At 33.8% G+C, this 22,396-nt stretch overlaps 1 protein-coding gene across 1 annotated transcript in view; it reads right to left on the bottom strand.

Annotated features, from left to right (window-relative positions):
• The window catches only part of LOC141296273 (serine/threonine-protein kinase MRCK alpha-like), a 38,382-nt gene that overhangs the window by 5,199 nt on the left and 10,787 nt on the right, over positions 1-22,396 (bottom strand). The window contains exons 11-33 of the mRNA XM_073827537.1: positions 22,245-22,355; positions 20,745-20,989; positions 20,338-20,443; positions 16,881-17,005; positions 15,436-15,541; positions 15,121-15,269; positions 13,730-13,821; positions 13,547-13,623; positions 13,140-13,178; positions 12,394-12,513; positions 11,844-11,921; positions 9,741-9,846; positions 9,513-9,649; positions 9,242-9,381; positions 9,066-9,147; positions 8,722-8,941; positions 7,185-7,247; positions 6,462-7,061; positions 5,012-5,109; positions 4,774-4,858; positions 4,317-4,440; positions 2,883-3,000; positions 1,174-1,291 (exon numbers count right to left, since the gene is read on the bottom strand). Of these exons, the coding sequence (XP_073683638.1) occupies positions 1,174-1,291; positions 2,883-3,000; positions 4,317-4,440; positions 4,774-4,858; positions 5,012-5,109; positions 6,462-7,061; positions 7,185-7,247; positions 8,722-8,941; positions 9,066-9,147; positions 9,242-9,381; positions 9,513-9,649; positions 9,741-9,846; positions 11,844-11,921; positions 12,394-12,513; positions 13,140-13,178; positions 13,547-13,623; positions 13,730-13,821; positions 15,121-15,269; positions 15,436-15,541; positions 16,881-17,005; positions 20,338-20,443; positions 20,745-20,989; positions 22,245-22,355 (3,139 nt within the window). The remainder of the gene's footprint in view (positions 1-1,173; positions 1,292-2,882; positions 3,001-4,316; positions 4,441-4,773; positions 4,859-5,011; positions 5,110-6,461; positions 7,062-7,184; positions 7,248-8,721; positions 8,942-9,065; positions 9,148-9,241; positions 9,382-9,512; positions 9,650-9,740; positions 9,847-11,843; positions 11,922-12,393; positions 12,514-13,139; positions 13,179-13,546; positions 13,624-13,729; positions 13,822-15,120; positions 15,270-15,435; positions 15,542-16,880; positions 17,006-20,337; positions 20,444-20,744; positions 20,990-22,244; positions 22,356-22,396) is intronic.

The raw sequence follows: 22,396 nt of genomic DNA, 5'->3' as shown, positions 1-22,396 counted from the left end.
TATGGGACAGCCATCAACAGATCTTTAAGACACTGATTTTAATATGAGAATCGAAAAAGTTCCAATAACACTATCAGACTCAATGTCAAATAATGCCAAAGTTTAAAAGTTCAAAAGAACATCTGAAAATTTCAAAACGTGCATTTGAATTTGAACAGAGTGTTTGAAAATTCAGTTTTAAGGTTCATTAGACTATTTGAAAGTTTACAAGTTCAAACTGACATTTCAAGAAGGACAAATTTGAATAAATTCAAAAGAAAGTGACAGTAACGTCAATTAATGCCAAAGTTTGAAAGCTCATCTGAAAGTTCCAAAAAGCACATTCTAAAGTTCAAAAGACCGTTTGAAAATTTGTTATAAGGTTAGAATATTCAAAAGACAGTTTCAGTTTCAAGTTCATAAGAGAATTTAAAAGACAGTTTGAAAATTCAAAAAGACAATTTGAAAATTCTAAATATAGTCTGAAAAGTCTAAAGTTTGAAATTTCAAAACGAAACGTTTTGTTTAAAAGTGTTGTTTTTAATGTTTAAAATAAGTTCAAAAGAAAACACAGAACTTTGTTTTGTCAAATCTAGAAACCAGTCATAAGTAGCCCAGGTATATTTGTAGCAATAGCCAACAATACATTGTGTGGGTTAAAATTATCGATTTTTCTTTTATGCCAAAAACCATTAGGATATTAAGTAAAGACCATGTTCCATGAAAATATTTTGTAAATTTCCTACTGCAAATATATCAAAACTTATTTCTAAGAAATTCTTTTGGACAACTTTAAAGGTGTTTTTCTCAATATTTATTTATATATTCTCAATATTACTTATTTTCTCAATATATTTTTTTTTTTTTGGCACCCTCAGATTACAGATTTTCAAATAGTTGCATTTCAGCCTAATATGGTCCTATCCTAACAAATCATACCATCAATGGAAAGCTTATTTATTCAGCTTTCGGCTGATGTATAAATCTCAATAAAAAAAAATTGACCCTTATGTCACATATTAAAAATGTACCCCACACCTGAAATTTAGAGATATTTCCTATAAAACGGGCACTTTTTTCCTTTTAATAAATTTGAACTTTTCTACTAATTTAAGTTTTTTTCCTTAATTTTTTTTTCTTCAGTACTCATTGTGTTCCCGGTATCTCTGTATAAGAACATATTTTAGTACTCACGTGTGCCAAGGCCACTGCTGGCACTCATAGATCGGCCCGGTTCAGGCCTGGCCTTGCTAATGGAGGGGATGCTGACGGATGCTCCCAGGACACCACGGCTCTCCTGAGGGCGCACATTCTGAAAAACACAAACACAATCAGTAAAAGCCAGAAAAAACTAAATCAAACAATAAATAAATTTTACAAACAGTAGTAAAAATTTAGCAGTGTAACTGTTTATGATCTTAAATTATATATTGAGGGCAAAATAAAATCATTTTCTCACTTAGTTTTTGAATTAAATACATAAAACAAACACAATATACACCTTTATCCCATTTATAAAAGCCAATGAAATGATAATCTGGAGTTTTGTGGCTTATAATCTTTGTCTGTTATCTTTGAGGTCATATTGACTATTTAATAAGTGACCCTGGACCACAAAACCAGTCATAAGTGTACATTTTTCTGAATAAATAAGCTTTCCATTAATTTATGGTTTGTTAGGATAGGACAATATTTGGCTGAGATACACCGATTTGAATATCTAGAATCTGAGGGTGCAAAAAAAAAAAAAAAAAATCAAAATATGAGAAAATCACCTTTAAAATTGTCCAAAAGATGTCCTATTAGTAAGCATATTACTAATCAAAAAGTGAAGTTTTCATATATTTACGGTAAAAAATGTATAAAATATAGGCATTAAACATGATCTTTACTTAATATCCTAATGATTTTTGGCATAAAAGAAAAAATTCTATAATTTTACTATGCTATAACATGTAATTTTGGCTATTGCTACAAATATAGCCGTACTACTTAAGACTGGTTTTGTGGTCCAGAGTCTCAAATAATGACTTATTAATATTTGTTTAATATAAACATTGATATACATAATGTACTAATATTCATATTACATATTACCAATATAAATTTTAATATTATTTTTATAAATGAACTAAATATTTACAACTTAAAAAATAATTATCAACATATATTTATTATTAATTCTTACTTAAAAAAGGGGGTAAGGACCATTTAGCATGCAAAGAATTAGATGGAAATAATCTGTGCAGTTTGAGCAGTGTGAAACAAAGCTAATGCAAATTCATCCTCTTCAGAGAACAGATGGAGTGTGTCTGTATTTGTCTCTCTGGTCCTACCAGAGAGCAGATGGAGGCAGGGGTCCCAGGGGCGGAGCTGAGGGACAGGGAGTGGGAGGAGATAGGGGAGGAGTCCTGGGACAGGAAGTTGTCAGCAGAGGTGACAGTCATGTGATAGACATGCTCAAAGCTTGTAGGGGTGGAGATGAGGCGCAGACGAGGAGAGGGAAGAGGAGAACCGGGCTACACCGGAAACCCAGGAGGAGCAGATATAGAGGGAGAAATGGAGGACAAAGACAGAAGAAATATAGATGCATGCAACAGTTTCCTGCTCAATAATGGTATAAATAAGAGGAAGAAGTGAGGTTGTTTAAAAGACAACATGACAGCAAAACTGACCCTATTTACTACATAAATGTAGTAAGGAAATACAATTGTAGTAACTAAGAAAGTTAAATGTGTTGTCTTTTAATCATGCTCATCTAAAACTTAATAAAAATAATAAATAATTAACTGAAGATGGCTCATGCTCATTAAAACAGCTCTTAGAAACAGATGGATGGAGGCGTAGAGAAGCGGGAGAAGAATATGAGAGGTGATGGTCTCCCTGCTGTTAGCTGCTCCTACCATTGGCAGATCTTTCAGGATCTGGATCCCATCTCCCGGTCCCATATGAACCACATGGTTGAAGTTTGTTGGGTTTGAAATCAACTTATTTCTCATTTCTGGGTCTCTCAGCATCTCCCTAAAGAGCATAAACAATGCAGTGAGACTTACAGCACCGCCTCAACACTAGAATAATGAAAGAAAAACTGCAAACATGAAACTTGGATTAGACTTAAAGGCTTTTTTTTTTACACTGTGTTGAAATGTGGGTTATCAAAGAACTAAATTATTTTATTTATTTGCTTTTTTAGTTTTCAGGTGTTTTTAAACAGCCAGAACATACTAATATGACAACATTTTTCACAACTTGTTACTGACTTCATAAAAGGGCTAAACAAAAACTGTCTCTCCTGATTCTTCTGCAATATATACCGCAATTTTAAAAAATACACAGGAAATTTCAACAGATTACTCGACTGTCTGGCTATATTTAGAATAAATGAATAATTTTAGAGTTAGGGTAATTTTGTAGGTGAGTGCATCTGCATAGAAAAAAAAAGAAAAACTTTTAATTTTTACTCTGAAGATTAAAAAAAATTGCTATTTTTGGGAAAAACCTGAAAAATTTGTGTGTTCATATTTAGGTTTACTGTTTACAATAAGCAACTCAACAATTTAACAATTAAAAACCATATAAATTATATATAACTATATAAATATATTTACGTATATTTCTATAAATAAAATTAGGAAAACTCTCTTTACACTTTTAATTTTCCGCATTGGCACTGTTACTGTGATTACTGATCATAATACTTTATTATAAAAATTATTGCGATATTATAATTATTAATTATAATAATTAATTATTAAAATAATATAATAAATATATTATAATACTGTTAAATAAACACTGTAAAATAATAAAATAATAATAAATAGTTTTACTTTACAGTAAAATTTAATTTCTAATATTTACGTCTTAATTTCTTTTTTAAACAATAAACCATCAGACATTTATTTTGATGGGTTGCTGTTCTCACATGTTAAAACGCTATATAATGAACTACAGTATATAAATGGTGGGCTTTGCTCTAAAATCAGTAAGAATGTATTTATTTAATATATTTATTTAATTTATGAAGATGGGCTGCACGATAAATTTAATTATAATTGATTTTGTTATATGGATTAAATGTCATCATAATTTGCCAATGGCGTTAAGACATATCGCGAAATCAATTTTATTTTGATATATTGTGCCGCCCTACTTAGCAAAAATGTAAATAAGAAAATTAACCACATTAAACATTAACTAAAAAAAATCTGATTTGTATGACACTCAACTTTTTCTACAGGGTTTGAATTAGTCCAAATTCATTTAAGTGTAAAAAAAAAAAATTTGTGTTTCTTTTAGAACTTATGATGGCTAGTGCTGCTAGGCTTGAACATCACCTCCTCTGCAAAACTCTCTCCTCCTCCGGTATGCGGAACGAAAAGCGGCGTTTGCTCGTCATACTGCGCACCATCTGTTTGCGACTGTTATCGGATGTCTCTGGCACCACTAGCTCATCTCCCTCTGCACACCATTACACAGAACACAAAGTATTACACACATTTCACAACACATTAAACAGTATGAAATGAAACAACAAGCGTCCATTAAGATGTACAACTGCATTACATCACATATGCACGAGCTGATGCATGCTACTCACAAGACAACAACATGAAATCAAAATGAATCCCATTCTCTATTACCCTCTCTAATTATTTAAAATGCATTAGCTTTCTTTTCTCATTCTCTGAAACAACTTTTCTTTTCTTATCTTTTCTTTCTTGATGAATATGCATGAATACGTGGGGCAGGCATATTCAGAAGCTGGACGAGCAGCTGTAGGGAGCATCTCACCTGCTGTCTTGTTTTTAAAGTAGATGAGCCTTACAGTCTCCAGCCCCAGCAGGTTTAGAGAGCCATCAGCGTTCAGAGGATGAACCTGCAATGCAGGCGACCCACAGCTCATTAACACAAAGCACTTTAATTTACCACCTGCTTCGACATATATTTTATTTCATAGAGATGAAAAGCTCTTTACTGGAAGATAATTGTTATGTTGTTGTGTTGTATTAGGATAGAATGAAAAATGCACCTTTTTCAAAGGTATCGTTTGAATCCACTCCATAGTGTTGACGTCAAATACATCTACTGCATTTTCACTATACACTGACAGATAAGGTGCGTTATAACCTGCAAGACAAGAGTCATAGAAAACATTTTTAAACTTTTAATTTTGTTAAAATCACTAAGCATAAGTGTGAGAAACTGTAATCCCTACAAACAACACTAAATATTAATCAAGTTTATCCAAAGCATTCCATATGCCAAATATCCACATCCACAGCTAAATATTCAGTGACTATTATAAACTATGAACAAGCAATTATAACAATGCACATTCTCAGCTTGAGTTTATAAAATATATAGTGTAATATTTTCATGAGATAACACATTATACACATTATATTTTAAATATATTGTACCATACAATATATCCAAAATATATTATTTTTTTCAATATATTTAAATATTCTATTAACAAAAAAAACAGTAATATTAGCTAGAGATTTTTTTCATTATTCTGTATTATTACATATCATAATATATTAGTCTCTAGGTATATATTATAAAATGAATTCAACAATATTATTTTTGGTGTCAGACTAATTTTTATTAACTTATTAAATATCATTATTATTATAATATACAATACTATATTAGACTACACATATATCTATATATTATATTATATAATATTATTAAACCAATTTAACAAAATTATCTTTCGTGACAGACTTTAAAAAAAGATATATTTATTTACTATTATATTATTTATACTATTATATATAATTATTTATATTATACTATTTTATAGTATTATTTATACTATTACATCTAACTAGCAATTTTAGCTTTGAAAACTATTATATCAGTTTTTTATTTAGATTTTTCAGAAGAACAGCATTTATCTGAAACAGAAATCTTTCATAACATTATAAATGTCTTTATCATCACTTTTGATCAATTTAAAGTATCATTGCTAAATATAAGTATTCATTTCTACAATTTCCAACCGTTTTAAATATTGATAATATTAATAATATTATTAAAAATGTTTCTTGAACAGCAAATCAGCATAATATAATGATTTATGAAGGATCATTTGACACAAAAGACTGGAGTACGAATGCTGAAAATTCAGCTTTGCATCACAGGAATAAAATATATTTTAAAGCATATTAAAATAGAAAACCATTATTTTAACATTTCATAATATTACAGTTTCTTTTTGTATTTTGACTTAAACACAGCCTTGATGTGCAAAAAAAATCCTTCTTTAGACTTTCTTTAAAAAAACATAAAAAAATCTTACTGATCCCAAACTTTTAAACGGCAGTGTGGTATTAAAATAAGTCTCGTTATGTACTTCCTGTTTGATGATGGAAATGTAATCCATCATATCAAGTGCATTTCATGGAAAAAATAGTGGACTGGTACTACAAGCTATTTTAATCAGTACAGAAACACTGATTGTCACTCACGACATGCGGTGGGTGTAGCCGGCCACATCAGTTCCTGTTGTCTTGACCGTCTACCCTGACAGTCCACATACAAGCCGATACTGCTGAAGCACAAGAGCAGCTCTTTACTGGAAATCTCCACGGCGCAGAGAGCATCCAGGTTCAGCTGCTCGACGAAGGCCAGGGTGTGATCATCTGGGTGAAGCAGACTAGCAGTAGTTCCATCCCCCTGAAGAATATAACGCAGGAACCCGGACTGGAATCCCACGCAAAGCTTGTCACCCTGGAGACCCATCCACTGCACGGCCCCCGGGACAAAGATATCCCGCAGCTTCCGATGGCGCGTTTTGCTCTTGTTGAGCTCGAAGATCATCACCTTGTCAGGTTTTCTCATGGACACAAAGAGGTATGTGAGAGATCCTTGTCTGATCGTGCCCGAAACCAGAGTTTGGCAGCCTTTGGTCTCCGCTATCTTCTGAAAATCGGCCTCACGGTCATCCAGGGCCGTTATCGGGTAGAGTCGCACATGGCCGTTTCGTCCCGATATCACAGCGATTAACTGTTCTGATGGGATCAGCTCAATCTGATGGACCCTCTTATTGTCTCCTACTTTGATAATCTCTGTGAATAGGAAAATATAAACAGTAAGAGGCTTTGTATTAACATCAAAGAATGCAGCAAGAAGCCTATATATACAGTCTAGATGCAACAGTAAACACAGATAAAGCTTTTAATTAGACTTACCATCTTTGGTAACGTGAATAACGTACAAGCCTTCCTCATTGCCCAAGGCTATCCTCTCATGATCTGCAGATAAACAGAAATGTAGTTAAATTAAACAAAAAGCAGAGTTTGATAAAGCTAGGCTGGATTGAGCTTGACTGGTGCAGACTATTTGTGAATTGTTATTTTATTAAAGAGGATTTTTCTGTATGCATGTACACGACCAGTCAAAAGCTTTTAAACAGTAAGACTTTTAATGTTTTTTAAACAAGTCACTTCTGCTCACCAAACCTGCATTTATTTGATCCAAAGTACAGCAAAAAAATTAAAATTTGGAAATATTTTTACTGTTTAAAACAGTAAAAAACAAACAAAAAAAACTGTTTTCTATTTTGAATATATTTTAAAATGTAATTTATTCCTGTGATTTCAAAGCCGATTTATTTTAGCATCCTTACTCCAGTCACATGATCCTTCAGAAAATCAAAGCCAAATGTCAAATTTCCAGACTTTTCCCTGACTTTTACAAACTAAAAAGCTGAATTTCCATCACCTATATTAAACAAAACTATCTATTTGCAAGCTTTTTTTTTTTACTTGTTCACAGAGATTTTTTTTTGTGGCTTTTACCAGTTAAATGTACTTTGATATTTGTCTGTGCTATTTCTACAGAAATTAATTTATAGTTTCTATGCTTTCATAACCATAACCTAAGCATAACAATAGGCAAAATGTGTTTAAAAAAACAAACAAACGAGATAAAGCAAAATACAAAACAGAAAAATTACATTAAAAAATTTAAAGAATTAAAACTTTAAAGCAACAAACAAAAATCCAAGATATTCCATGACTTGGACAAAATAAATATAACATTTCCTGACTTTCAATGTCTGGAATAGACCTTTTAAAATTCCATTATATTCAAGAAACTCTGTGCTACTCAAAAAAACTTTTTTTACGTTTTGATGCTAAAAAAACAGTTGATTAGAATTTTTAGGTTTCTTTGAAGTTCTCAGAAGTACAGCATTTATCTGAAATAGAAATCTTTTGTAACATTCTACATGTCTTTATTATCACTTTTGATCAATTTAAAGCATCCTTGCTAAATAAAAGTATTAATTTCTATAATTTCCAGAAAAAATATACCTGACTGTTTTAAATATTGATAATAATAATAATAATAATATTAATAAAAAATGTTTCTTGAACAGCAAATCAGCATGTTATAATGATTTTTAGGACCATGCGACACTAAAAGTGTAATGGTGTGGAAAATTTAGCTTTGCATCACAGAAATAAATTATATTTTAAAATATATTAAAATAGAAAACCACAATTTTAAATTGCAATAATATTACATAATATTAATTTTTTTTTTTCTGTATTTATACTAAAAAAAATGCAGAATTTTTTTTTTTTTTCAAAAAACATTAAAAATCTTACTTATCTTAAAGTTTTGGATCAGTAAGATTTTTAATGTATTTTGGAGTTCTTGATTATGACTGGAAACCTTGACTAACATAAACCTACGAAAACTGGTACATGTGGTTGATTGTACCTATAATAGCAGCAGACTGTGTGGTTTTGATGAGAGGCAGTGCACTGTCATACGCTTCTTTAGGGACGTAAACAAAGCGTTCTTTCAGTTTGCTCTTCTTCAAGAGACGGTGCAGCTCGTTCAGGAGGCCGACCCACTTGTTTCTTTCCTGATCGCTGTCAGCCAGGATCAAGATGGAGCATTTCTTATTGCTAGAAGTGGAGAGCTGTGATGCTGTCACCTGCAGGAGAGGAAGAGGAGGACAACTTCCAAATGCATCATCTTTATTTTATTTTATTTCTTAAATTACAATCCAAAATAATGTCAACAATATGAAGTTTGGTTTAAACCAAAAAAATACTCACCCTAAAAATACAGGGAATGTCCTTCATGTTCGCATGAATGACATCTGATGCCAAAACTGAGCTAACAGAAAAATCCTCATCCCTGAAACCAAAAGAAAGCAATTTTGGATGACATACAAATGTAGTCATTATGATCAAACACAGGCTCAGATATTTGTTTTAAAGCCTATACTAACCTCATGTCAATGACCTGGTTCACCACAACACCAGGCTGAGCAGCTTTGCCCTCTGGGAGATCATATAAGAAGAGTTTGAAGTCACAAACCACAGCAATGGCTCTTTGCCATCCCTTCTTCACACCTAATGGTTTGGGCACCTGAAAGAAAAGACCTTACAATTAGTTCTAAACCACTTGGGAACTTTTTCCTAATATAAATACAATAGATCAGCTTATTTCTAGTTTATTTTTGCAAATCTTTGATGGGAATTTAAACTAAAGCTTCCAACCTTGACATGGCCCTCATAAGCTGTGCCGATGCCCTTCTGGGGGTCAATACCCAGCGGTCCTTTGGTTTGATCCGGTGGGATCGGACACACGGCGGGAGCTTTGTCCGCACACGTTACGTGACAGGAGAAGTTACAGACTGCAAAAGGAGAAGAACAAGGTGAATGCCAATCTTCATGCTATTTACCATATCTTTGACAACCTCAGCTGCTGCTGTTGTGACCTCTCACCTTCACACGTACAGCCCTGTCGGATGAGTCCCACCATTAGAGATGTACACTGGTTACATTTAGTGGGTGTATTGAAGGTCTTCACCACAAACTGATGGGCTTTTGGCTAAAAAGAGCAATTTAGAACACTATAAATTACAACGTATCACAGAATATAAGATTTGGATGATATGAAAGTAGCTAGACTCTTATAAATAAAGGTTCTTTATCGGCATTGCCTGTAAATTTCCTACCATAAATATATCAAAACTTAATTTTTGGTTAGTAATATGCAGTGCTAAGAACTTGATTTGGACAACTTTAAAGGCGATTTTCTCAATATTGTGATTTTTTTGCACCCTCAGATTCCAGATTTCCAAATAGTTGTATCTCAGCCAAATACAGGTGCATCTCAATAAATTAGAATGTTGTGGAAAAGTTCATTTATTTCAGTAATTCAACTCAAATTGTGAAACTCGTGTGTTAAATAAATTCAATGCACACAGACGATTAAACTAATGAAGTAGTTTAAGTCTTTGGTTCTTTTAATTGTGATGATTTGGCTCACATTTAACAAAAACCCACCAATTCATTCATTGATCTCAGCAAATCAGAATACTTCATAAGACATAAAAACATTTTTAGTGAATTGTTGGCCTTCTGGAAAGTATGTTCATTTACTGTTTATGTATATGTACTCAATACTTGGTATGGGCCAGGTTTCTTTGACAGTGACCTTCAGCTCATCTGCATTTTTGGTCTCTAGTTTCTCATTTTCCTCTTAGCAATCAGTGTTGTTTTTGACAACCATCTTAGATTTAGTCTTAGTCTTAGTCTTTTGGACTAAAATGCTTCTTAGTTTTAGTCAAATTTTAGTCACTTCTATATATGATAGTTTTAGTCCAATTTTAGTCGACGAAAAGTCAAAAAGGTTTTAGTCTAGTTTTAGTCAAAAAAAGGGAAAAAAGTAGTCTTTTAACAAATTAATGTAGGTCAGTAAGTATTTTGCTGTTGGGTAGTGTCACTTATAAGTTCTGAAAATATCAGATCTATAGTTCAACAATGTGAGTTTCTGGATCGACTATTTTCACCAATAATTACAATAATGAAGGAATGTTTTAGAACATAAAAGACAAACAAGGATGGAATGCTAAAACAGCTTGCCATACTAGTATAGCAAAGAGTATTTAATGCTAAAACGGCTTGCCATAGCGTCAGATACTTTTTAAGTTTTAATTGGCATGCACAATAAGCGGAAATGTCATGCATTTTAAACGTCTGACGGACCACCCACTAACATTTTCGTCTATTCTCGTCTCGTCAACGAAAACTCACACACGTCTCGTCATGTTTTAGTCATCAACGAGCCATTTTTATCTCGTCATCGTCTCGTTATCGTCATGAAAAAAAGTGGCGTCAACGAAATGATTTCGTCATCGTCATCGTTGACGAAAACAACACTGTTAACAATACCCCATAGATTCTCATAGAACTTTCTGTTAACATGCTTGGATACAGCACTCTGTGAACAGCCAGCTTCTTTGACAATGAATGTTTGTGGCTTAAACTCCTTGTGAAGGGTGTCTTCTGGACAACTTTCAGATCAGCAGTCTTCCCCATGCTTGTGTAGCCTAGTGAACCAAACTGAGAGACCATTTTGAAGGCTCAGGAAACCTTTGCAGGTCTTTTGAGTTGATTAGCTGATTGGCATGTCACCATATTCTAATTTGTTGAGATAGTGAATTGGTGGGTTTTTGTTAAATGTGACTTGAACTACTTCAGTCTGTGTGCATTGAATTAAATACACAAGTTTCACAGTTTGAGTTGAATTACTGAAATAAATGAACCTTTCCATTACATTCTAATTTATTGAGATGCACCTGTATTGTCCTATCCTAACAAACCATACATCAATGAAAAGCTTATTTATTCAGCTTTCAGATTGACCCTTTTGACTGGTTTTGTGGTCCAGGTTCACAATTGTTCTTTTAAGCACTGTTCAGTGAAAGGTTTTTTGAAGAACCCAAATTGGTGGTTCGGTGGTAACACTGAAAAAAAAAAAAAAACCTTATAGAACCTTAATTTTTAAGAGTGTGAAACAAAATAAATTAGTGAATGAATTACTTTAGGTGTGCTGTGACCAGAGCTACTGTACCCTGACCGCACAGGAGTTTGTGCACCTCGCTGAGTCTGGTCCACCTGCTGGAAAAATGTCACAGATATTAGTCACAAATACTATCATCCTAATAGAAAAATTTAATGAATGAAGCTCGGTTCTAAAACCTACCAATCTGGCTATTTAGACAGCCTAATAAGGCATCATAGGCATGCTTTTAGCTACATTGCAAGGTGACATCTTATGTATTTATTGTCAGAAAGCTCTTGGATTTTAGAAAAATGTTTTAATTTGTGGGTTTGGAACGACATGAGGGCGAGTAATTAATTATAGAATTTTAATTTCTGGGTGAACCATCTCTTTAAAAAGCATCATAGGCATGCTTTTGACTATATTATAAGGTGGCATCCAATGTATTTATTGTGGATAAGGCAGTCACAGTGTTAGATACGTGTTAGATTAATCGACAATAGCAGTGGAATATATTACGTTTCTAAGTCACTAATTTTCAAAACAAAGTTTTAGAATTGCTAAAGGGGTTAGAAATAAAGAAGTCACCTCTTGAGACTCCATATCACTGGTGGTTGAGGGTGAGCGAGAGTGGGACGTCACCTGGGATCTTCCATCTTCCTCCCGAGAAGGTGTGTTGGACAGGCTGAAGTTATCGATGGAGTCGATCTATTGAAAAGGAAATATTTATTGAACAGATCCAATTGTACCATGAGCAGCAGATGGAAAACACAACGGCAGCATTTAGGCCCAAGACATGCCTTCTAAATGTAACACAACAGGCTGTATAAAAAAAATCATGCACATTAGAGACAAGACAGAGTTTTAAAAACATTTCCAAGACCCAAACACCATGTCAATGACGCCTGACAGGAACAAGAACCGAGAGCAAAGCATAAATAAAGAAAACACTGCTGAACACAAACACCACATGTCTGTTTCACAACAAGCTTCACAAAGTTTTAGAAACAGCAAAAGTGAGTTAGAGGTTGAGTCATCGGTTGTGATATAGAACAAAACCTTCATTGGTAACACAGGATGGATAAAACAAAACACTGCATATGTATTAGCCACAGAAAGTGTCATTTTGTAATCGAAATGCGGATGATGAAGACGAACTGAGGTGAAATGGACCCTGGATGTGATAAACAAGCATGTGCACTTATAAAACCCTCTGGGAAATGTGGATGAGTCTTTTATGCCATGCAGTTACAGACCGCAGACATGCATCAAAGTCACGCAATCCAATCATTGTAGAGATGAACCACCGCACCAAATACACAAAAGGAGCTTACACGTCTGCCTTTGCCGGCCGACCCAGAGGCAGCGGAGCGCTTCATCACAGACAAAAACAGACAGATAGGAGGAGAGAAAGAAATAAAAGAGAGCAAACAATATATGAGCACAGAGAACAAGATTCACACACACGCACACACACGCTCACTCACTCACTTATAAAATCACTGTCTCAAAAGCCCAGAAGTAATAATCGAGAATGCGTTTCAGCCAGTTATTTAATCCACACTAAACCGTTTAAAGAGAATATGAGAGGAAACAGAAATATCAATAAAACCAATTTTCCCTGAATAACAAATGAAAAAGCAGACAGAACGAATTAATGTTGCAAAGTAAAAAATGATGATCACTTCGGCTGTGATTTCATCTTAAACTAAAGCCACATGTGAGTGTTTCAAATACTTACATCGAACTGATCCAGGGCCGAGGTCGGAGCATTGAGGAACGCCAAGAAGGAATTCTGGGAGTCTTGGTGCTTGACCCCTGGAACACATAACATGACTAAGTTGTCACATACAAGCATAAACCATCTAAACAATATCAAGGATGTCAATTTTGCCTGATTGATTTCTAATGTTTGGGCTTTTACCTTTGGATGTGCGCAGACTCTCGGTTTCCACTTTCAGCCTCTGGATCTCTGCCTGAAGGTCCTGGTTCTTCTTATCTGCCTCCTCCAGCTTGCTGTGGAGAAAACATTCAGACACAATATGATGAGCATAACCTGATTAATATGCCAACATATGGTCGTTTTCAGCCATTAATGTTGGCTAATGGTCAATTAACATTTTACTAAATTATTCAAGTCTTTTCTTCTGTATTGACATTGAACCAGATAATCAAAAAAAATTATTTATTTCCACCATTTTTATGCTATTTCCACAAAATGGAGGCATAGACGGATCTTTTCTCCTGTGTTGGCATTAAACCACATAAGCAAAAAAATAATTTATTTTCACCATTTTTAATTGCAACATACACATTTCATAATTGAATCATCAAAGCTTACGTTTTACTTTAACAATGCAAGTTTGCAGGGGCAAGAAGATTGGAGCTATGATATTTTAAAATAAAAATGATGAATTTAAATAAATAAATAGATTTAATTTAGATTTTTCTAGCCTGCTTTTCAATTAAATTCAAATGCATATACAGTATGAAACAAATGGTTTCCTGCTATTGTGTCTGGGTCAAAGACATTAAGATGTCCACATCAAAAGAAATTTACAAAAGTGTCCATGTCCATGGAAAAGCACAGTTTTATGTCCATGGAAAGCACATTAAATGATTTTAAGGTTTCAAATAAGTTTATGGAGAATAAATAAATAAAATAATTGTCTTTCAGTGTAACACAATATTTATGTAAAAATTCAAACAACATGCTTATTCTGACTTGTACATATTAAAAATATATAAAAGAATAAGGAAGCATAGTAAATGTTACTGTGTTTTAAATGAGTAAAAACTTCTTCCTGACAAATAGGTAAAACCTGGGATAGTAGCTCATTTTAAAAAATGCAGAATTACAATTAATTAGTATTTGCGGTGAATGTAATTTGTCTTTTAATATGTCATGAATTGATTTTTGTTGTAAATATGCCTGACAAGATTATTACACTGAATGACATTTTAGTAAGTGTCTACTGTAAATTAGGTGGGAAATGTATGATATTTATTTTTTGCTCAGAAAAACAAAAAGAAAAATGCAATTAAATTAAACAAAAAACTTTTAAATATTTTTTCTGGAAAAACAACAAATTTAAAGCACCCTTTTTTATCTTTGACCTGTATACATTTCATTAACTACTATTAAATTGCACAAAATCATGCCGTTTAAATATCAACAATGGCCAAAGCCATATCGGTTGACTACTATTTGAGATTCTTACCAGCTATTTAATGTGTTATCTACTGGATAATATCAGCTAACATACTAAAAGATATGACCAGTTTCAAGCTTTAAATGAGAGATGTGTGTTTTACCATTCAGTGGCCATTTGCGATGCCTTGACTTTATTAAGCTCATCCTGGATGGTTTGTTTGGCTCTAATCTCGGCATCCAGCGCAGACTGCAGCTCTAGACGAGCAGACATGTCCAGTTTAGCCAAACGTCTCACCTTCCATGGCATGTCCTGGTAAAACCAGAAAAAAAAAAAAGAATTAAACACCCACCGGCTCACAACATACAATAAGATTTGGTGCCAACAATGCATCACTCGCTCATGCTACAGTACATTTCTAACACTAAGCACTACGTTCTCAGTCAAGATCAATGTTTAGCTGTGAAAGGGCGCTTACAGTAGCACGTGCACCCAAACTGGCGTTCTTCAGGCCTTCCAGTTCTTCTGTCATCTTAGTGGCCAAAGCCTGCAGATAACCTCGTGCATCTTTCTCATCACTGACCCTGAGAGAGAAACACAGATGCTCAGAACTGCAATTACAAAACATCACCACTAGATGGACCCATGGCTACATGGTGCTATAGCAGCATAGGTGCAACAAAAATATAATTGCAATTATGCAGGGGAGTAGCAACCATAATAACCATTATTTTTCCGCTTTTTGAGGTGTAAACAAAACAAAACAATTTAGGACCATGCAGAAGCTTCTGCTTCAAGAGCCAGCTGCTTCAAGACTTTTAGACTGAATGCACATGAAACAGATGATCTTCTATGGCAAATGCCTACTTATCTGCCTTTTAGCAAGAACTACTGGGCTATTAGTATGTCACTTAAAGTATTTATCAAGCTGATAGAGTTTATAATGGGTCCCCACTCCTTCCTGATCAATCCTACACCCTTGCACTTATGCTTCTTTGGCGTCATGCTCAGGATTTGTGCATCCTGACAATTATCTGATGCATTAGGTGGAGCCATTACATTTTTTATCGAAAAGCAGGTTGCTTTAGTAAATACTACTTGTGTATGGTTAAAACAGCTACAGTCGAACCAAAAATTATTCAGACACCAGATATAATTTTTTTTAGTGGGTGCAGGACACTAATACACATTTATGTAAGTGAAGATAGCAAATTAAAGTAAACTGTCCCATATTATACCCAAAAAATTCTTCATACAGTAAAATTGGAACCAAAAATTGATTTGACACTTTGACCTGACCATGTTTTGTTACATAGCTTTCTATCAAAGTTATCTGACATTATCAAGATGAATTTGTTCTGACACAGTTTAGCTCTTGGAGTTCTTGAAATATTTTATTACCATTTTACCAACTATAGCAAATAAACTGTGACAATGTGAGAAATGTTGAAGGTGTCTGAATAAATTTTGGTTTGACTGTATACTTTTTAGAATACAAATGTCTAAAAAAACTTTAATGGACATTTTAAAATAAAATAAAATGCCACAAAAATTACAAAATGTGCCACATATTTAAGATGTGGAAGGAATTCGTCAAAATGGTGAATTCATTTAACTCTTAATCTTGTTTACCATTTTATATATTTCATAATATTGTATTCTAGCTCTGTCTAGTAATGGTATGTTTAATACCTCTGCACAATATTTAGCCTGCAATGATCTGCAAAGGCAAAATGCAATAACTACACTAACAATAGAACTGACAACAAATAAAAAATAAAGCTTTTTTGACCAAATTTTGAAATTTTATATCAATTTCCACATTATTTTCTGTGAATCTAAGGACAGTTCATATTCTAAGAGAGCTGATTCCAGTTTTAAACATGAGACCGAACATAGGGGCAATTAGTTTATTTCTCTCACCATTGAATGATTTCTGTGATCTGGGCCTCCCAGTGGGCCACACTTTCTTTCTTATCAGCCAGTTCTCTCATCTCCTCCTCCATCTGTTTGTGACCGCAGCTCAACTTCTCAAATAAAGATGTCATCTACAAACACACACAAAAACATGTTATTGAATATATACACTAATGACATGATTTTTGGGGATTTTATCTTTATTTTAACTTAGCAAAGATGCATTAAACTGATCATAAGTGACATTAAAAGCCTTTATAATGTTACAAAAGATTACAATTTCAATTATTTATTTTTTTTTACCATTTTTATAATTGCACTTTCTATTCATTAAAGAATTCCAAGAAAAATGTCAGTTTCCACAAAAAAAACATTGATAATAATAATACATGTTTCTTGAGCAGCAAATCAGCATATTAGAATGATTTCTAAAGAACGTGACACTGAAGACTAGAGAAACGATGTTGAAAATTAATCTTTGCATCATAGAAATTACATTTATAAATATTCAAATAGAAAAGCGTATGTTTCATTTGCTGATTTTTACTGTTTTTACTGTGTGTTTTGATTAAATTAATGCAGCCTTGGTGAACATAAAACAAAAATCTTACTGACATTAAATAATAGTATACGTTTTTTAAACACATGCTTTCCTATGAACACCAAGTGATTCAGACTTGCTTCTGAAAATGTAGTTAGCACATCTCTAACCCAGTTACACAATTTTATTTCAGTGAATGGAAAATACCCCACATTGGCGGCTTTTAGTCCTGCACAACCCAAGTAACACAACAAGCTTGAAAACATGCCCATTACCATGTCAGAAATTCACAAACCAATACGGCAATTTGAGGGGCCAGATGCAATTACACGGACCAGAGAGACAGTGACTGGCTCTCATCAGAGCCTGCAGGATGGACCACCATGCAAAGCCACCCGTGTCACTCTAATACCCTCCACATATCCACCCATAAACCACCAAACGCTCATGAATAAGCACGACCCCCTCCATCTGCAACGGCTCGGTTGCTTCTGCAGTAAACACGTCTGCTAGTACATGCATCTAGTCAACTCTGATTTAGATGAACTCTCTATCTTAAGCAAGAGCTGGTGAGGTTGACCACCCTATAATTACGCTTGCATTATCCAAGGTTTTCATTTAACACTACGCTCTGACCGGAGCGTTGAACCTTCGCAGCGGTCCTTGGAAAAAACGTTCCAGATTCCTGTCAGTTGATCAGCATATTTTCGTGTGCTTACACGGGGGGAAGACGCTGACTGACTTCCCAGTAAAACACTGGCATGGTGGACCATCTCTTCAGATTAGTGGACTCATGGAATGACAACGGCATGTTTTCTTTCTTTCACAACTGAGTGTTGCCCTCCAAGGGTTCCTCTCTAAACATCCCTAGCTTTACCATCAGGCTCACTAAGAGCCACGAACACAAGCCTCTCTTTCAACCGCTCTCTGTTTGAAGCACTCAGAAATGATACCCAGAATTAATTGATGGTTTTAACAAAGAGCATCAACTCTGACCGCTAAGAAGCGGAGCCTCCTGTCATCTTCATCCTAATGACCACATCAAAAGCGACATGGAATCTGTGACTTCAGGCCTCAGTAATATGAGAGATGGAGGTTGTGGTTTCAGGGTTGTGGGCCGATGTGTAGGGTGGTGTGTTAGTGTTACACAGCATCCTGGAGCCACAGTAGTGTCATAGTATCCAAGCCTAAAAATACTGGTGCGCCACAAAATGGCAGTAGCCTACAGTTTAACAATATCCAGCACTGTGTGTACAGTACCTACAATTGTTTGCACACAAAAAGTTTCAGTTAAAACTTTAGAGCATGTTTGAAAGAATCTAAAACAATAGGAATAGGATGACAGATAGGTGAGAATTCACTGTTGAGTGTAATTAGAAAAACTTAAGATGATAATAATCATCACTAGGGAAATTTAAATTCTTGGCCGAAGCCGAAGAAAATTACACAGTGGGCCGAAGGCCGATTACTTAACATGGCTTATTTTGCCATTTTTTACCATTGCATAAATTAAATAGCCAATATTTGCTTTTTACAGTTTTGTCTTGCTTTTCAAAAAAAAAAAAATCAATAAAACAATTTAAAAATATTTAAAACATTTTTAACATTCTAGCAGACATTATAGCCTACCAACAAAGCACAATTTAACTTAAAATAATATTCTTTGGCCATTTTTAAATTCAGCCAAATGAGAATATTATAATAAATGTATTAATAGAGCTGTTGTAATGATTGTTATCATTATTTTGTGTTACTTTATTTTATTTTACAGAAGAACAGTAAAATTACAATGCTAACATTTATGTATGTTGACTTTTAGTTTGGTGGAAACCCGCAAGAAGACCTCAGTACTACTTTTTGCTGACAGCAGCAGATTTATGAATGATTCTCATCATGCAGATTTTCCTTGCGCTTTGGACTTTGAACCCTGGCTAAGGGGCTCGTGCAGCGCTGTCAGAATAAACACAATTTGTGCATGTATTTGACAAGATAACGTTCTGTATTTTATTTACTAATGGTTTAAGGCCATTTCATGATTTTAGTCATCATACAGTAAACAGCAACAACCACTCCTTTCTCTTCTCATGGAAGACATTTAATGCGGTTCTAAACAGTCACAGCTGTCAATGCTTGTAATGATTTTTGCATTTTATTTCAGACAGTTTTAAATGCTTCCACACTGCAGACATGTTTGCTGCATTAGTGCATGCCTCTATTTGATTGTGTCACATTATTGTTCGGTATAATTTATTCAGTCTTATCTGGCCGAACACCTGGAAACGCACCTAAACACCTAAAACCTGGCAATGATATCGAACTTTTGTCTCCATCTTCCCGAAAACATTGTTTTCTGAAAAAAGGTCTGTGGTGAACACAATCTCAAGATATTTTCATGTTTTATTCTACAAAGTAACATGTTTTTTAAACCAGTCTTGAAAAGCCTAACAAATGGCTTCAGCTTTTAAGTTCTGCCAATTGTACTTTCCCTTTAAGATTCATAAAAGCTTTGTTCACCCGAACATGTGAGTGCTGTTCTTGCATTTTTAACTGGAACATTGTAGCTTGTTAGTCACAAAGCTTATTTTCTGAAATAATTCAAAAGACAATGAAAAAATCTTATTTTCTTTTTGTTGAGGGAACCAGGGTGATGCAAACTTTGTGGCTGGCCAACAAAAACACGTCACCCCTGCAGCGCTCTATATCAGGGTATTTACAGGAATCATGGAGTTCAATTTAATACCTTTTAAGACCTTTTTAAGATTCTTTCCGTACATTTAAAAACATCATCGCCACTTTTTAGAGGTATAAGCAAGTTTTCATTTTAAAAACGATTAAATTTCTGTGAAATCACCTGCATCAGCGCATTAAGTAAATGAACTGCTGAATTTCATGTTGACTTGAGGCGAGCGTGTGAATGTTCACCTTGTCAAGTTCGCTGGAAAGTTTCTTGTTCTCCTCTGACAGCAGCACTCGCTCTCTCTCGTACTTCTGTTTGTACTCGCTCTCAAACTCCTCTCGTTCGCTCCGACTGTGAGGGCGAAATGATTTATTGAACATCAGGGTTACTGCACTCAGCATCCAACACACACCGCCAACATACTCACACAAGCCAAACTCCATAGCTTATTTTATGAAACATATTCTACGCTGGATTTTATTGCTTCCACTTATAATGTTAGTCAAGGTTCCTTGCACCACAAACGATTGCAATTTAGTTTTACATGACCACTTTCCAACCTCTGTGACCCTGAATTAACATGTGAAACAATACACGGTGGCGTTTCAAAAACAGCTAAAGTAAAGCACACTCTCTGGTAGTCGGATAATACCTCTCTCTGCGGGTCTTATCCAGCTTGTCTTTGAGCATCATTATTTCTTTCTTTAAGGTGAGCTGCTGTCCCTCTGATTCTCGCAGCTCTTTCTTGAGGTTCTTCAGTTCATTGGCATGTTGCTGTTCTCTGCGTGAAAGCTCTTCCTCGTAGAAAGCAGTCTTGTTCTCCAGGTCTGCTCGTAATTTACTGAGCTCCTGGTTCTGCTCAGATGACCCAACGCTTGGAGATCGGCCCACCTGTTTCTGCTGCTTAACGACAGGGAAAGAAAAAATATGGAAATTATCCGCAACCTGTATAGAGGTCATTAAGTTATGTGAAATTAGTAAATGTGACAACTGTTTTGTGAATAAAAGAAAAAAAAACAACAACTTTACACACAATAAAATAACTTACCAATATAAACAATGCATGAATTATAATAAAAATAATGTTTTGAAATTAGTAAAAGCAATTAAATACTGAATAAAACAAAAACCAATACAAACAATTTATGAATTATAAAAAAATAATGTATTCAAATTAATAAAACAAATTACATATTAAATAAATTAAAATAATCAATAAAACTATTTAATTATATGCTTATATTAAAAATATTAATCATAACAAGATAATGTAAAAAAGCAAACACAAATAATTAATCAATGTATTAATAGTTTAAGCAATTTAAGAATTATAATAACGCACAAAAAAATTAAGAAATTAAAAATATTTACTACATTAAAATAATGTATTACAATATATAGTAAAACTATTTATTAATTTCATTCTTATGTTTAAATAATTTATGAATAATAAAATAATGTACTAATTATTAAAACAATTAAAAACAATTCAAGGCAAATAATTACAATATGATAATGTATTAAAACTAACACAGATAATAATAAAATAATTTATTAATTATAAAATTACATTTCAATAATTTATTAATTACCATTTTGCACACTTTTATACTGACTATACTATTTTACGATTATAACTAATTTATTTGAGCCTTTTATTATATAAAATTTAAATTTATACATCATCTGAAAGCTGAATAAATAAGCTTTCCTTTGATGTATGGTTTGTGAGGATAGGACAATATTTGGAAAATATTGGAATCTGAGGGTGCAAAAAAATCAAAATATTAAGAAAATCGCCTTTGAAGTAATCCAAATGAAGTTCTTAGCAATGCATATTACTAATCAAAAATTAACTTTTTATATATTTACTGTAGGAAATTTACAAAATATCTTCATGGAACATGATTTTTACTTAATATCCTAATGATTTTTAGCATAAAAGAAAAATTGATCATTTTGACCCATACTTTTTTTGGCTATTGCTACAAATACACCTGTGCGACTTCAGACTGGTTTTATAGAATAAAAGACGATAGCATAGTTATCTTTACAGAGTGAACAGGCCTTTATGCAAATTTTCCATGTTTGAGGAGTCACGTTGCCCCCTTAACAGTATTTACAGAGATAAAGTATTTTTAAGTACACAAACCTTCATTCCTTCCAGCTCCTCTTCCAGCTGTCTGCTGTACTGCTCACTGCGTTCCTTCAGCTTCTTCTCTTTCTGAGCCTCAGCAGACCACTCTTCAGCCTGGGCCTCCATCTACACGCACAGACACAGAGTTTACACATATTTAATGTATG

This window comes from Garra rufa, chromosome 21, assembly GCF_049309525.1.
Source record: "Garra rufa chromosome 21, GarRuf1.0, whole genome shotgun sequence".
Lineage (NCBI taxonomy): Eukaryota > Metazoa > Chordata > Actinopteri > Cypriniformes > Cyprinidae > Garra > Garra rufa.
Note: the sequence above shows the minus strand (reverse complement) of the source record. Positions and strands in the feature narration are given on the sequence as shown.